The 18557-nt window shown below is 34.8% G+C and overlaps 1 protein-coding gene across 3 annotated transcripts in view; it reads right to left on the bottom strand.

The window, feature by feature from the left end:
* Positions 1-18557, bottom strand: part of FCHSD2 (FCH and double SH3 domains 2) — a 303773-nt gene that overhangs the window by 233863 nt on the left and 51353 nt on the right. For all 3 annotated transcript variants that reach the window (XM_042906961.1, XM_042906962.1, XM_042906960.1), the window contains exon 3: positions 10660-10705. In XM_042906961.1, the coding sequence (XP_042762895.1) occupies positions 10660-10705 (46 nt within the window). The remainder of the gene's footprint in view (positions 1-10659; positions 10706-18557) is intronic.

Genomic DNA, 18557 nt, shown 5'->3' with positions numbered 1-18557 from the left:
GGGCTCTGTGCTGACAGCTGGAAGCCTGGAGCCTGCTTTGGATCCTGTGTCTCCCTCTCTCTCTGTCCCTCCCCTGCTTGCACTCTGTCTCTCTCTCTCTCTCTCTCTCAAAAATAAAATAAACACTAAAAATTTTTTAAAATAAATTAAATTAAAAAATTAAAATAAATACATAAATACATAAAGAAAATAAAAGTGCTTATATAAATTGCAATTCCATTTCTTTTTGTGGTAGTCTTGACCATATAGGTCATGTACCAACAACAAATAATAGGAAAACTATGGAATTTTCTGAAAAGGAAGGCTGTAACAGTGTCATTACCAAAATTATCATTAGACAATTGGTAACAAAGATGTTTTACATACTTTCAACTTAACAAGTACCAGACTCTCTAAAGGAAATTCCCACAATAAGGGCAAATTATAATTTTCAGTTGATTTTTAAATTTTGTTTTTTAATTTTATTTTAGATGTTTATTTATTTTTGAGAGAGAGACAGCATGCGCACATGTGATCAAGGGAGAGGGATAGAGGAAAAGGGAGAGAGAGGATCTTAAGCAGGCTCCACACTCAGAGCAGAGCCAGATGCAGAGCAGAGCTCAATACCACGACCCTGGGATCATGACCCAAGCCAAATCAAGAGTCGGATTAACTCAACTGACTGAGGCACCCCTCAGTTGATTTTTAAATGCATCTACATGTAATGGTTAAGAACATATATTGGCTTTTACATTAGTGCTTAATCTGAAATATAAAAGTTAAAATTAAATTCTCAAATGTTGATTTTTCTCCAATTATGCCTTGCCAAAACTTTAACATAACAAAACTTCATTTCTTAGAGCACCAGAAATATGTAATATAGCAAAAAAAAAAAAAAAAAATACATAGTTTGAGACAATTTTGAAAATAAAAGACAAAAACCTATCATCGTTATTATAGATTCAAGCAGGCTTGAAAAATGGTAGTATTAGTGATGTTGCATTCTAATCTATCCAAGTCACTAAGAGAAACTATAAAATCTTATTAGGCCCAATATCACCTACATAGTATTTCTGCTCATATTTAATGTAAAGCTAATCATGAAGGAAAGAAACAAAAAATCCCAAATATAAAAAATTCCAAATACAAAAAAGCATTTTATAATACAAATGACCAGACTTATCAAAGAGTTAATGTTATGAAAAACAAAAAAAGTGGAGGAAATATTCTAAATAAAATCAAGAAACATTATCTACCAAATGCAATGTGCAAACCTTAATTGGATCTTGGGAAAACTGCTTTTGACATTTCGAGAATAAATGAGGAAATCTGAATATAAACTACATATTTGATATTATAGAATTATTATTCATTATCTTTGACGTGATGATAACATTATATTTTGAAAAATGGTCTTGTTCTCAGAAGATGCAAAGTGAAATATGTAGAAGAGAAGGATGATGACTGAAACTTACTCTCAATCCAGCTTAGAAAAAAAAATGTGTACTGACATTAATATAGCAAAATGTTAGTAACTAGGTTAATACAGAGGCAATTAGAGATGCCTGGGTGGCTCAGTCAGTTAAAGGTCTGGCTCTTAGTTTCAACTCAGGTCATGATCTCATGGTTTTGTGACTTGGACCCCTGCATCAGGCTCTGTGCTGACAGTGTGGAACCTGCTTGAGATTCTTGGTCTCCCTCTCCCACTGTTCCTCCCCCACTCATGCTGTCTCTGTCTCTCTCAAAATAAATAAACTTAAAAATATAGAGAGGCAATTAACATTATTCTTCAGTATATAATTCTTTCAACATTTCTGTAGATTTGCAGTTTCTCCAAACAAAAGATTAAAGGAAAATATCTTCATGATATTTCTATTCAATTCAGTAAAAAAATTCCAAAATCTAAAATCAGTTAACACAATGGAAATTTTTGTAAATCTCTTATGGCTTAAAGTAGTAACTGTTAACTGATTCTTGTTAGAAATACATTTTAGATAACTTGGGTTATAAAGCAAATTTCAATAAAGTCAACCCTACTGCATGGATTTATATTATAAAATCTGAATTATTGTTGTATTTTTAAAGACTTTAAAAAAATTTTTAAGACTTCAAGAGATAGTTGTTTAAAAATTCTGGCATAATAAAATAGTTAAGTAGTTGTTTTAATGAAACAGTAGATGTTCTCATAGTGGGAGAATTTTTACAATGTTTCCCAAAGGCAAGAAGATCCTCCCATTACTTTATCTCATACTATTTCCCAGAGACGTAGGACTTGGGATATCTAATACTACATGTGCAAAGGCCCACAAATTTAATTCATCACCCTCTTTCTACTAGGGAAATCCATTATTTAACAAAGCTAGATTACAACAATTCACGGAGATTAGGAAAACTATCTAAGACAGTAAAACAATAAAGACCATCTTATACAGGTACACATAGACTGAGAAGCAGTTTCATACTCCTTAGCATATCTGTGTAGCCTGAAAAGAATGGAAGGGAGAATGGTCATCATTTTCCTTTCAAAAATGAAGGAAGAAAAAAAAGTCAGGGAAGTAATTTTCCCAGTTCATTAATTTGATTTATTTCAGATAGAAAATTTCTTCCTTTGAATTAGTGTCCCATTTCTTGTCCATAAATTGAAAAATATGTAGCCAGTGGCTATAACAATACATACAAATAAAGTATTTAGATATCTACTCCCATACAGCCCCCCCAAATCAAGACAAAAGTCCAATATGAATATTTTATATATATATATATATATATATATATATATATATATATATATACAATGTTATGAATATTTTATTTTGCAACATATTCCTCAGGCGATAAAAGAAAAAAGCCAGTAGGAGCATCCTTTCTTAATGTCCCCCCCACCATTTCAACTTTTCTTCAAACAATGAAATCTCTACATAGCCTGAATAAAAAAAGAAGATAACTAATCAATTCTATTAAGATACATATTTTTTAGGGGCACCTGAGTGGTTCAGATGGTTAAGCATCCAACTTCAGCTCAGGTCATGATCTCGCAGTTTGTGGGTTTGAGCCCTGTGTCAAGTTCTATCCTGACAGCTCAGAGCCTGGAGCCCCGTTCAGATTCTGTGTCTCCCTCTCTCTCCCCTCCCTTGCTTGTGCTCAGTCTCTCTCTCTCTCTCTCAAAAACGAATTAACATTTAAAAAAATTTTTTTAAGATACGTATTTTTTTAGGGGCGCCTGGGTGGCTCAGTTAGTTAAGCATCCGACTTTGGCTCAGGTCATGATGTCGCGGTTTATGAGTTTCAGCCCCGCATCAGGCTCTGTGTGCTGATAGCTCAGAGCCTGGAGCCTGCTTTGGATTCTGTGTCTTCTTCTCTCTTTGCCCCTCTTCTGCTCGCACTCTGTCTCTCTCTCTCAAAAACTAAACAAACATTTAAAAAATTTTTTAAATAAAAAAAGATACATATTTTTTTAAGCATTTTAAGATCTCTGAAATCAGGGCATATCTAACCATTGACAACATGTCACAACTGCAGTCAGCATACATGAGCGAGCACAGGGGAAGAACAGAGAGACAAAGAGAGAAAGAATCCCAAGCACTTGGGGCTTGAACCCAAGAACCCCAAGATCATGACCTGAGCCAAAATCTAGAGTCAGATGCCCCCAAAAGCAAAGTTTTAAATCAACTACAGCTCTCATTCACAACTGGTAGAAGTGTAAATAACAATAATCACTTTAGAAAAGCATTTCAAAAAATCTTCTAAAGTTAAATACATATGACACAGCAAATCCACTCATTAGTTATATACCCAATAGACTACATTCAGTCACCAAAAGACACATACAAGAATGTTCACAGTTCACAGTGGCAAAATGATCACAGCCATGATAATGGCTATAATCAGAAAGATGGGTGCTTGGGTGGCTCAGTCATTTAAGCATCGGACACTTGATTTCAGCTCAGGTCATGATCTCACAGTTTGCAAGATTGAGCCCCGAGATAAGCTCTGCACTGATGGTATGGAGCCTGCTTGGGGTTCTCTCTCTCCCTCTTTCTGCCCCTCCCCTTCTCATTATCTCTCTCTCTCTCTCAAAATAAACAAACTTTAAAAAGAAAGACAATGAGAAGTATTGGCAAGAGCATGGATGAATTAGAACCTTCATACACTGCTGGGGCGCCTGGGTGGCGCAGTCGGTTAAGCGTCCGACTTCAGCCAGGTCACGATCTCACGGTCCGTGAGTTCGAGCCCCGCGTCGGGCTCTGGGCTGATGGCTCAGAGCCTGGAGCCTGTTTCTGATTCTGTGTCTCCCTCTCTCTCTGTCCCTCCCCCATTCATGCTCTGTCTCTCTCTGTCCCAAAAATAAAATAAACGTTGAAAAAAAAAAATTAAAAAAAAAAAAAAAAAAAAAAAAAGAACCTTCATACACTGCTGATGGTAGTGCAAATTATACAGCCAATATAGAAAACAGTTTGACTATTTCTTTAAAAAGTTAAAAATAAACTTACCAAAATGACCTGGCAATTCCAGTTCTAGGTATACACCCAAGAATATGAAAACATAGGTCCAATTAAAGATTACTATGTGAATGTCTATAGCAGCATTATACATAATAGCCCAAACTAGAAACAATCCGAGTACCTACCAATTAGTGAATGGATAAACAAGTAGTGTGTGTGTGTGTGTGTGTGTGTGTGTGTGTGTGTGTGTATCCCTACCATGGAATATTATTCACCAGTAAAAGGAATGAGTTACTGATACATGATAAAACATGTATGAACTTCAAAAACATTTGGAAAAAAAAATTTCCTAAGCGAAAGCCAGACAAGACTGTATTTTGTAGGAGTATATTTTTCTGAAATGTCCAGAAAAGGCAAATTTATAGAGCCATAAAGCTGACGGTTGCCTTGGGCAACAGAGATTGACTACAAACAAGTACAGAAAACTTGGATTCACAGAAATATTCTAAAACTGAACTGTGCTCATGATTGCATAAATCTATAAATTTGCAAAAAAAACATTTAATTACAAATGGATGATTTTCTTTTTAATGTTTGTTTATTTTCAAGAGAGCACGCGGGCATTTTGGGGGGTGTACAGACAGATGGGGAGACACAGAATCTGAAGCAGGCTCCAGGCTCCAAGCTGTCAGCACAGAGCCCAACACAGGGCTCAAACTCACAAACTGCCAGATCATGACCTGAGCCGGACACCCAACCAACTGAGCCACCCAGGTGCCCCACAAACAGATGATTTTCAATGATACATAAATTATGCCTCTCAGAAGTATTTTTAAAAAGTAACTAGCAAGGGACAGCAAGCAGGAAGCTATAAATGAAATGTTTGGTGATGTAGGTAATAGCTATGGCTGCGTTACAGCTAATAAGAATTCAGTGTTCTAATTCTTACTTTCACATATGCTTGAAAATTTTTCATAATGAAAAGTTTTCTTAAATAAGAAAATAAGTTTTCTTAAATAAGAAAATAAGAAGAAAATAAAAATTTTTAAATATAAAAATAATTAATTTTTTTAATTAGCAGATTTGAAAGCTTCACCAAAAATGTACCAATATGTATTGCAAGTATGTACCAATAGCAAATAAATGCATGAAAATGATGCTTAACATTAACTGTTATGTAAATGCAAATTAGAACTACAATAAATATCACTATGAACCTATTACAATATCTGAAATTGAAAAGACTATATGCAGTGTTGGGGACGATGTAGAGCAACTGATAACTCTCATATACTGCTGATGGGAACATAAAATAGTACCATGTCTTTGGTAACAGTTTGGCAGTTATTTAAGAAAGACCCAGCCATTATACTCCAATGTATTTACCAAAGAAAAATGAAACCATTTCATACACAAAAATGTTCATAGTAGCTTTATTTCTAATATCTAAAAATAGAAACAACTCAAATATCCATCAAGAGGTGAATGCATAGGGGCACCCGGGTGGCTCAGTCGCTTAAGGGTCTAACTCTTGACTTTGGCTCAGGTCATGATCTCATGGTTCCTGAGTTCAAGCCCTGTGTGGGGCTCCGTGCTGCTGGTGCAGAGCCTGCTTGGGACTCTCTCTCCCTCTCCCTTTTTCTCTGTACCTCCCACGCACACATACACTTTCTCTCTTTCTCTCTCTCTCTCAAAAGAAATAAATTTAAAAAAAAAAAGAAGTGATGGATAAACAAATTGTGGAAATCCATACAATACTACTCAGCAAAAAAGAGAAATGACCTACTGATACAACATAACTGAAATAATTATGCAATAATTGTAAATAATTATGTTGATGAAAGAAGCCAAACAAAAAAGAGTACATATAATTCTACTTATATGGAATTAAACTTCTAAAAAATGCAAACTCATCTATAGTGATAGAAAGTAGATTAGAGATTGCCTGAGTAATAATGGGGGAAAGATGACTACTGAAGAGTGAGTGAAAGGGAAGGATTATAATGAGACATTATAATCTTTTGGTAGCTATAGACATGTTCTTATCTTAATTGTGATGATAGTTTCACGTGGTATATAATTCAATAAGGCTGTATAAGAAAACAGTATAGTGAATACTTGTGTAAGAGTGAGGGCAGTAAAGGGGGAGCACAAGAGGGATTTTTGGGGTGGTGTTAATATTCTGTTTTTTTTTTTTTTTTTTTTTTTGAGAGAGAGAGAGAGCATGCGTGAGTGTGGGAAAGGGTGAGGGTGAGGGTGAGGGTGAGGGTGAGAGAGAGAGAGAGAGAGAGAGAGAGAGAGAGAATATATCCCAAGCAGCCTCCACACCCAACACAGATCCTGAAGCAGGGCTCGATCCCACGACAGGATCATGACCTGAGCTGAAATCAAGAGTCAAGACACTCAAATGACTAAGCCATCCAGGTTCTGTTTCTTGACCAGGGTACTGGCTATAGGGGTGTGTTCACTGAAAATTCATGGAGCTGTGCACTTAGGATCTACATATTTTTCTGTATGCATGTTATACATCAATTTTTAAATGGCTTATTAAAAAGAAAATATGATATTATTATACATTCAACAGAACGTATACTTTTTGGGGCGCCTAGGTGGTTCAGTCGGTTAAGCATCCGACTTCGGCTGAGGTCATGACTGTGCAGTTCTTGAATTTGAGCCCCACGTCCGGCTCTGTGGCTCTGTGCTGACATTAAATAAACATTAAAAATTAAAAAGAATGTTACTTTTTAATTTCAGACAATACCAATTCTTGGCAAAGATGTGGACAACTGAAACTTTCATACATTGCTGCTAAGCATGTAAACTGGTACAATCGCTTTGGAAAACTAGCTATAACTACTTAAGTGCTAATATACATATATACCTGGTGACCCAGTATATACCTAGTTCTACACCTAGGTATACCTAACAGATATGAATCTACATATCCAACATATATGAAGCTCAAAACTTAATGCTGAATGAAAGAAATCAGAAGAGTACATAGTACATGATATTATTTAATTTAAATTAAAAAACAGTAAGAAATCCAAAGTAACAATTATTCTGATAAGAATCAGTGTACTGGTTACCACTGGAAGGTAGGAGTAATAACTGCTTCTGGGACCCTGGTAATGTTCTACATCTTAATCTGAATAGTAGTTACAAGGCTGTGTTCACTTCATAAAAATTTATCAAACAGTATACTGAATATTTATCCATCTTACTGTATATATGTAATATTTCAATTTCTAAATCTTTAAGCAACATGGGGCTTGAACTCATGACCCCGAGATCAAGGGTTGCATGCTCTACAACTAAGGTAGCCAAGTACCCCATTTCCATTTTTAAGATCTACTCCCCCAAATTTCAACTCTATACTGAGCCAGAGAAGGAAAGAAAAAGAAATAATTTAAATAGTCCAGCTGTCCTCTATGACCACACCCTATCACCAATGAGAGTTATGTCCTCAGAGAGCAAATGCAAATAATAAGCCTGACATAATCAGTGTAAACTGGCAAAATCCACAGACAGAATGTCAGTCATTTCAGGGGTTTCTCCTCTATTGACAAGAAGTAAAAACACTGTTGAGGCGACTAAAAAAAGAGTGTAGAGATAGCTTTGTCTATATGCACAAGAAATGAATTGGAAAATTAACTGGAAAAACATTGAAGAGTAAGAACTGACAAAAATCATCTGAAATGAAAATATGACAAATAAGAAGAATCAGCACCCTAACTCTCCATAAATGCTCAAATGTCCCAATCAGAGAGATACCAAAACATTTTAATTTCTGAATATTATCACATGAAATTTTGAACTATATATTATTAGGTGCCATATACCATTTATACATTATTATATAGAACTGTATAAACAAAACCAGGTAAAATTTACTTAAAAGACATTTAAAGAAAATTTTCAAGAATAAATTAGACTGCTCTCTAAACGCAATTCTACTTTACCATATACATACATATATACACAAAAAGTACATACATCTACATATAAATATCATAAATACGTTATAAACACACTTACAAACACACATAAAAACACATATATGCCCTTAATTGAACAAAAGATAGAAATCTAAAAATATCACTTAGAGTGAGAAAAATAACAAAGCCACTAAAATAGTGCTGTATTACATTGGAAAGGGTAGGCCAAAAAGGAATGGCTTAGGAAGCTAATTTCTCATTTATTATAAGAGTAATCCAGCAATAATGTCTAGAGTTGACAAATCATGAATCAGTTATAAGCACATTATTTAAAGATATGGAAATGATCACCAGGAAAACCAAAACAGTTGTCTACCTTTAATCTTTTCTCCGAGGGTGGTGATTGCAATTGGGACAAAGGACTGCTGATTTTCATACAATTTAATGTACTGTCTTATATCTTTAACCATGAACCTATCCTACTTATTTTATTATTAAACTTTTAAATCATGTTACAGAAGAATAGGTCACACAAAAATTTTCCACTTCATATAAATTTTAAGAACAGATCATATACTTTGATCCCAGGGGAAACATATCTGTAAAGGGCATGATAACTGTCCCTATTTCACAGGTTTATTGAGAGGATTAAACCAGATAACATAATGTAAAATAATCAGCAAAGTGCCTGGCACAAGGATTCAATAAATTTTACCCATCATTACTAATACTTCCTATATAAGCACAGAATAAGGTTCAACACTAATTTCTAGAACTGATGCTAATTCATTATGTAAAACACCTGATTAATAACCACTCAATAACTAACAACTGAATTAATGAATCTATCTAGTTTTCAAGAAACGGATAATTATCTAAGACTATCAAATAAAACACAGTTACCTTGTTAACTACAATGAAATCAGAGTAAAAATTAAAATCAAAATCTGACAAAACACAAAAAAAATCATATCCCAATTTCACTATTTATAAGAATAACAACAGCAGCCATAAGTAGTTACCCTGTACAGCATTTCCTTCTAATGCTTTCCTGTATTTTTAAATTTTGTTTCACATACAACTTTTATAATTTTGGGAGTGGGAGGAGATCGATTTTAGAATTCTATTCCACAAAGAAAGCAATTGCTTACAAGGGCCAAAATTTCCAAATCATGTCATACTATTTTTGTACAAGGAAAGGTAATTATTATTTCTTACATATCTATAAAATGATATATCAACATAATTTTTTCTTGGCACATTTAGTTATCTGGGAGCAAATAAGATTCTAATTAAAATAAAAGAATGAAAAGGGGTGCCTGGGTGGCTCAGTCGGTTGAGAGTCTGACTTCAGCTCAGGTCACGATCTCATAGTTCATGAGTTCAAGCCCTACATCGGGCTCTGTGCTGACAGCTCGGAGCCTGGAGCCTGCTTCAGATTCTGTGTCTCCCTCTCTCTCTGCCCTTCCCCCATTCATGTGCTGTCTCTCTCAAAAATAAATAAACATTTTTTAAAAATTTAAATAAATAAATAAAAGAATGAAATGCTTAAATTTCCCTAGAAATAGAACTATGTCATCCATTCAAAGTACATCATTCTCTGTCAATAGGGACCTAAATAAATGCCTGACTGAACAAAATAAACCTTCCATAAGACTGCAAAGAATGGGATATGTAAGAGAATGAATATACAGCTGACGCTTGAACAATGCAGCAATTAGGGATGCCAACCCCCAATGTAGTCAAAAATTCCCATATAACTTTTGACTCCCTAAAAATTTAACCACTAATTGCTACTATTGACCAGAAGACTTACTGATAACATAAGCAGTTAGCATATATTTTATGTTATATACTGTATTTTTACAATAAAGTAAGCTAGAGAAAAGAAACTGTTATTAAGAAAACTATGAGGAAGAGAACATACATTTACAGTACTGTACATATATTTATCCAAAAAAACCCCACATATTAGTGGACATAGTTCAAGCCCATGTTGTTCGAGAGTCACCTATATATACTTATAAAGTATATGCATTATTATTTATATTTGTAAATACCTTACAACTGCTATAAATATTATCTTCTCTCCAAAAGTTCATAACCTTCATTGTAGTAAGGAGCAACTTAGCTCCTCATCTAGAGATTCAAATGGAGTAAAGAGAGAATCAAAGTGAGATAGTCAGAAGTAAGAAGAAAAACAGGATGCAGGGATAACAAGTTTCTCTCTAATGAGTATATCTGCCTTTAAGCCAAAGAAGAGGTATACCTAGAATGGTCACCTCAATTTCCAAGCTTACCTGTGCATACTCTCTTTCAATAGCAGCCTTCTTCTGACTGAATGTCCTAAAAACACAAATAAAAATTCATTAGCAGAAGTGTAACAATAATTTTATGTAAATTTATCAACACATCCTCAGATACTACCTGGTAAAAACTGTGTTCAGGGAAAGGACAATATTTTATTCATCTTATGTTCTAGGAACACTGCTGACAAAAGGCTCTGGACTCAGAAAAACTACATTCAAATTCTGGCTCTACCACTTAGTAGCCGTATGATCTTGGTCAAGTCACTTGACTTCTCTGTGACTCAAAATGGGGATAGTTATAACAGTACCCATGTCAAATGACAGAGTAAAATTTAGTTATTTAAAATATATTAAGTGCTTGGGGCGCCTGGGTGGCTCAGTCGGTTAAGCACCCAATTCTGGTTTTTGGCTCACAGTTCATGAGTTCAAGCCCCACATGAGGCTCTGCGCTCACAGTGCAGAGCCTACTTGGGATTCTCTCTCTCTGTCTCTCTCTCTCTCCCCCTCTCCCTGCCCTCTCCCTCCCACTCTCTCTCTCTCAAAAATAAATTAAAAAAAAATATACATATATATATGTATGTATATATGTTATCTTCTCACCTATCATAAATACCCAGGCAGAAGAAACTAAAATGAACTAGCTTATACTTTCATCATTAAAAAATCTGAAAACTGGGGCGCTTCGGTGGCTTAGTCGGTTAAGTGTCTGACTCTTGATTTCAGCTCAGGTCAGTAATCCCAGGGTCGTGGGACTGAGCCTTGCATCAGGCTCTGCCCTGGGAGTGAGGCTCTCCCCACCTGTGCTCACTCGCTCTCAAAAAAAAAAAAAAAAAAAAAAAAAAAAAAAACCTGAAAACTTACCCATATTTTGAAGGAGGTAGTATTTTCTAATATTTCACAAAACATGAAAGCAAACATTTAAGCTATTTATTCAGTAGTAGTATTCATTTAGCATTCAGTGTTTATTTATTTAGCTTGAAAGCCTAGATGTAACTCGTCTTAAAATAAGGATGTTCAAGTGAAGTCTCCAAGAAAATGGGAACTCTTATTCTGAATGTGTGTATCAATTAATTTTAAAATTCTCGGTGGATTTTTAGTTGTTATGAAACAATTACATGTCTGCTAAGTAATTTTCTGTTCTAAAGAAAGAAAACAAATCCAAGTTGACAACTATTCAAAATCAACATCATTAATATTAGAAACCTATTTGTTATAATTCACAGTATCAAGAGAGCAGAACAAAAAAATCTTCTCATAATCTCCATAGAAGATGAAAAGGCATTTGTTAAAATTCAACATCAGTTTCTCATAAACATCTTTAAAAATATTAATGGATGCTATAATTAAACAGATGGACAAGAACAAGCGATGGCAAAGACGTAGAGAAATTAGAACTCTCATACAATGCTGGTAAGAATATAAAATGATGCAGCTGCTTTAGAAAATCATAGTGTAGGAGTTCCTCAAAAAGTTAAACATAGAGTTACCATATTGACCCAGCAGTTCTATTCCTAGGTACATACCCAAGAAAACTTGTCTATATAAAAACTTGTAAACAAATGTTCATAGCAACATTATTCATAATAGCCAGAAAGTGGAATCAACCCAAAAGTCCATTAACTGGTGAACAGATAAATAAGATGTGCTATATCATATGATAGAATATTATTCAAAAAAGGAATGAAATATTGATACATGATACAGTATGGATGAACCTGGAAAACACTATGCTAAGAAGCCACATAAAAGGACACATATTACATGATTTCATTTATACAGAATGTCCCAGAATAGGCAAGCCTACAGAGACATAAAGTAGATTAGTGGTTGCCAAAGGTTGGAGAGTTGAGATAAGTTTGCCATATTTCAAAAGCATTTTTCTTTTACCTAAATAGGTTGATTATAAAGTTCACATGGAAAAAATGAACACTTAAGAACAGTTATTAAGATTCTGAAAAAGAGTATTTAAAAAGACCTACCTTCACCACATAATAAAAACTAATTTAATAAGGTGGCAATAATTAAGATAGCTTAGTAACGGAACATGAATAAACAGAAAGATAATGAAACAGAAGTCAGAAATGCACCTAAATACACAAAAATTTAGTAACTGAAAAAGAAGACATTTTGATTCAAAGGAGAAAACATGGATTACTTAGTAAATTCTACTGCATCAACTTTACAAGAAGACGCAATGTTAAGTAAACAGAAAAGTTACAGATTAATGTATATATAGTATACTATGTTTTTACATGAAAATGTTTACCCATATATGCTGTATTATAATTACAATACTACTCCATTACAACACAGATGGTCCCCAACTTGCAATGGTTCAACTTACAATTTTTTGACTTTACAATGGTGCAAAAGTGATATGCATTCAGTAGAAACCGAACTTCAAATTTTAAATTTTGATCTTTTCCTGGGCCAGCACAAAACTCTCCACTGTTGTGCAAGGCAGCATCAGTGCGCCCCAGCTCCCAGTCAGCCACGCAATCACAATGGCAAACACCTTACTAACAACCAACCATTCTATACCCATACAACAATTCTGGTTTTCGCTTTCAATACAGTAGTCAATAAATGACATGAGATTGTCAACACTTTGTTATAAAATGGGCTTTGCGTTAAATGATTTTGCCCAACTGTATGCTAATCTAAGTGTTCTGAGCACGTTTAAGGTAGGCTAGGCTAAGCTATGATGTTTTGTAGGTTAGGTATACAAAATGCATTTTTGACTTAATGTCATTATTTTCAACTTTCAATGGGTTTATCAAAACATAACCCCACTGTAAGTCAAGGAAGAGCTGTAGTCCCTTAAATGAAAAACTATTATGTGGAAAAATGCCTACTGTGGTCCCCTAGGAAATCACTGTGATAGACTTCTCTGAAATATTAACAAGAAACTGGCTTGACAATGGCTCCATATGAAGAAAGGAACTGGTGTTAGAAGACCTTTTACTGCATTGTTTGTGTTATCTGAATTCATACCATGTGGATGTGTATATATTTTTGAGGTGGAATTTATATGACATACAACTAATAATTTTAAAAAATGTTTTTAACATTTATTTATTTTTGAGAGACAAAGAGAGACCGAGCATGAGCTGGAAAGGGGCAGAGAGAGAGAGGGAGACACAGAATCAGAAGCAGGCTCCAGGCTCCAAGCTGTCAGCACAGAGCCCGATGCAGGGCTCCAACTCACCAACCACGAGATCATAACCGAATGAGCCACACAGGCACCCCACAATTAACCAGTTTAAAGTGTTCAGTTAAAAAAATAAATAAATAAAAGAAAACAAAGTAAATAAAAATAAAAATTAAATACATAAATAAGTAATAAAGTGTTCAGTTCAACAGCATTTCATGTGTTCACAGTATGCAACTACCACCTCTACCCACTTTCAAAACCTTTTCATTACTCCAGAACACTCCATATTCATTAAGTAATCACTCTCTCCATTCCCCCTCCTTTTATCCCTGGCAAAAATTAATATATTTTTCTGCCTCTATTACATATTTGCCTATTCTGGAGATTTCCTATAAAAGGAATCATACATGACCCTTTGTATCTGACTTCTTTCACTTAGTATGTTTCCAAGGTCCAAGTTGTAGAAGGTATCAATACTCCATTACCTTTTGTGACTGAATTATTATTCCACTCCACTGTAAAAATACAATTATTATTATACTCCACTGTATGGATATACTACAATTTGTTTATTCATTTATCTACTGATGAATTTGGGTTGTTTCATATCTTACCTATTATAAATAATGTTGCTATAAACAACATATATAAAGAATAAATCCCTGTAATAGTTATTTCTCTAATAAAATCCAATATTCTAAATAATTTTTCTAAAGCAAATCTGATCAAGCTACTCTCCTACTAATATTCCTAAAAAAGCTCCTCATCACTCCCAGAGTAAAAATCTAAATTCCGTTAAGGTTGTATGTGACTTTATCTCTGTAAACTCCCCCATTCACATCTCAGACCCCAGCTAAAGTTCTTAAAAGGACCAGTAGGCTCATGCTCATAGTCTAGCAAATGTACTCCTTTTTACTTGGAATTCCCTTCCCCCATTATTTGGCTTAATTCTTCCTCATCCTTCAAAACTTAGCTTAAGCATAACCTCTAAAAACTCTTCCTGAATTCCACTTGTGATTTGGATACCCTTTCTCTAAGGTCCTCCAGCATGTTGTAACAAAGCACCTGCTTCAAGTATTTTAATTGTGAATTGACTAGAGTTCCCTGAGAGCAAGGAGTGTGTTTTGTATTTATATGTGTAGCACAGTGCCTGAAAGCTAGAGAAGTTTATTTCAGTAAATGTTTGCTGAATGAATGGATAGAAACTAAATAATCAGGTTTCAGGCTCTTCATGAGTATGAATTAAATAGCTCAGTAGAACCAAGATCACAATCTATATCCATATGGACCAGTTAAGTTTCTCAACCTTGGACAGACTATATCAGAAAACCTATTTTGTGTACATGAGCTTTAAAAACCAAGGAGGGTATATGAATGTGCAGTAAAGGATTAACCTTGCCCCAAGAGAGGTCTGGCCTTTGCCCTTGACTTCTGGGGAATGATCTCTAAACCTATGGAATGTCATGTCTGATAACAGTGTTTTTGTTTACCTGGGGACCTTAGGCCATGCATAGTCTATGATAGCAATGTGATTTATTGAGAGTGGTGTGGAGGAGGGGGGGTTCCTAACACATGGTTATCAGTTCAACCTCTGAAGAAGCTGGAAACTAATAAGGTCAGCCACATGGGCAGTTAATCATATCATGGTGACCAAATATACCTCTTCTCTTGGCTGATTATAAGGTAATATCCGTTCACTATAAAACACACACACACACACACACACACACACACACACACACACACACTTCAGTAAACTTTCAATGAGTTCTGTGAGTCCTTCTGTTGAATTATCAAATCTAAGGGTGGTCCTGGGGCTCCCTGATCTTGCAAATCATGTCAGAAGTGACATGTATATATAGACCTCCAAACTTGCGGTTGGTGTCAAAAGTGAGAGTTGTCTTGGGGACTCCCTAACTCAATAATTCATCACCAAGATAAGCAGAACACCTAAGAATGTTCAAATTATTAATGGTGGTAGTGGAAATGGGATATTAATAACCATAATGATGAATGTTAAAAATACAGATAAACACACATACCAGATGGCTAAAACTTAAAAGACTGATAACTATAAATATCAATGGGATGATAGAGCTATAAAACTCTAATATGTTGGTGGTGGGAATGTAAAATAATACAACCACTTTGGGAAAAAATATGGTTTTTATTATATAATTAAGCACACATCTATCTTGACACAGCAATTCTAATAGTGGGCATTTACCAAGAGAGATGAAAATACACATCCCTAAAAACACTCAACAAAAATATCTATAGCACCTTTATTCATAAACAGACAAAAACAGGTGTCTATCACTGGCATAATAGATCAACAGTGATATATACTCAAAATATATAAAGAACTTTTAAAACTCAATACCCAAAAAATGAATAATCCAATTAAAAATAGGCAGACAACATGAATAGACATCTTTCCAAAGAAGACATACAGATGGTCAGCAGACACATGAAACGATGCCCAACACCACTGATCATCAGGAAAATACAAATCAAAACTACAATGAGAGATCACCACCTCACACCTGTCAAAATAGCTAAAAATCAACAACAAAAGAAACAACAGATGTTGGTGAGGATGTGGAGACAGGGGAACCCTCTTGCACTGTTGGTGGGAACACAAACTGGTGCAGCCACTCTGGAAAACAGTATGGAGGTTCCTCAAAAGTTAAAAAAGGAGTGCCTAGCTCAGTTGGTTAAGCGTTGGACTCTCGATATCGGCTCAGATTGTGATTTCACACTCGTGAGATAGAGCCCTCCGTTGGGCTTTGTGCTGAGCGTGGATCCTGCTTGGGATTATCTCTTCCCCTTTCTCTCTCTGCCCCTCCCTTGCTTATGCACACACGCGTGCTCACTCTCTTTCTCTCTCTCAAATAAATAAACTTTTTTAAAAAGTTAAAAATAGAACTACCCTACAATCCAGCAATCGCACTACTAAGTGTTTTATCCAAAGAATATAAAAATACTAATTCAGAGATACATGCACCCCAATGTTTACAGGAGCATTATCCACAATAGCCAAACTATGGAAGCAGCCCAAGTGCCCATCAACTGATGATAAAGAAGATGTGATACATATATATTCATAATGGAATATAACTCAGCAATAAAAAATGAAATCTTGCCATTTGCAGGGACATGGATGGAGCTAGAGAGTATTATGCTCAGTGAAAATAAGTCAGAGAAAGATAAATACTGTATGATCTCACTCATCTGTAGATTTAAGAAACAAGGCAAATAAGCAAAGGCACAAAAAAAAAAAAGAGGCAAACCAAGAAATAGACTCTACACTATAGAGAACAAACTGATGGTTGCCAGAGGGGATGTGGGTGGGGGAATGGGTAAAATAAGTGAGGGAGACGAAGAAGTACCCTTGTTGTAAGGAGCACAGGGTGTTATATGGAAGTGTTAAATCATTGTATTGAACACTTGAAACTAATATTACATTGTATCTTTAACTGGAATTTAAATAAAAACTTTTTTAAAGGTTTTTTAAAATGGTGATATATTCTTTTTTTTTTTTTTTAAGGTTTTTATTCATTTTTTAGAGACAGAGACAGAGACAGAGACAGAGCACGAGTGGGGGAGGGGTAGAGAGCGAGGCAGACAGAATCCGAAGCAGGCTCCAGGCTCTGAGCTGTTAGCACACAGCCCGATGCAGGGCTCGAACCCACAAGCTGTGAGATCACGACCTGAGCTGAAGTTGGATGCTCAACCGACTGAGCCACCCAGGTGCCCCTAAATGGTAATATATGCTTAAAATAGAAAAAAAAAAAAAATGAGTACTAAAAATGCATGGACTAAAAAAACAAAAAACAAAAACAAATGAACTATAACTACCACATTTTACTATTCTGAATTAGTTCACCTCTGTTATTTTATAAATAATACTTTAAATAGAACTAATATTAGGATATAAAAAATAATTTTTTAACATGGACAGCAAGCTGGGGTAAGGGAATTAGTGCTTATATTATTAGCATATTGATAATTCTTTCATTTAAAAAAAACCTTTATAATTTTGTTCTGGAATACAATGGCTGTTTTTAGGGGTATTATTACAGCAAATATGGCAATAACATTAAAATGATGACATGAAACACAAAAAACTTTTTTTTAAACAAAGCAAGTAGAATAAAGAACTGAAACTATAAGTCTGGCACAGAGGAAATTACTTGGCTCCTAATAAAAATAGTCACCAACATTCATCAAGTATCTTCTGAATTTCAGGTATTCTGCTAAAGAGGCATTGGAAATAGAAAGATGAATAAGACACAGACTCTCTCCATTAAGACAAGGTATAAATGGATGATGCCAAGATCCACAAATGCTATCGTCATAAAATGAAAAGCAGAAAGTGTTCTTATTTCTTATTAATTAGGCAGGCAACCTTGGGCAAGTTAATTTTCCTGACTGTGCTTCAGTGTCCTATTGGTTAAATGGGAATAAAAAGAACACCTACCTCACAGGATTATTATGAAGATGAAATGTACATATTTGTAAAGCACTTAGAACAGACTTGGCACATACTAAATGTTAGAAAAGTCTTTGTTAAATAAGTGCAAATAGATTCCACAGCTTAGAATTATCAAATTTAATCCAGTTTAAATATTTTGACTAAATGAATATGCACAGCACTAACAAAAAATACATTTTAAGCAACTCTGGTCTTCATGACAGAGCAAAGTGAAAATCTTCTTACTCCTCCCAGAAG

Source organism: Panthera leo, chromosome D1 (genome assembly GCF_018350215.1).
Source record: "Panthera leo isolate Ple1 chromosome D1, P.leo_Ple1_pat1.1, whole genome shotgun sequence".
Taxonomy (NCBI): domain Eukaryota; kingdom Metazoa; phylum Chordata; class Mammalia; order Carnivora; family Felidae; genus Panthera; species Panthera leo.
The sequence above is the reverse complement of the archived record's forward strand: the minus strand, read 5'-3'. Positions and strand labels throughout refer to the sequence as shown.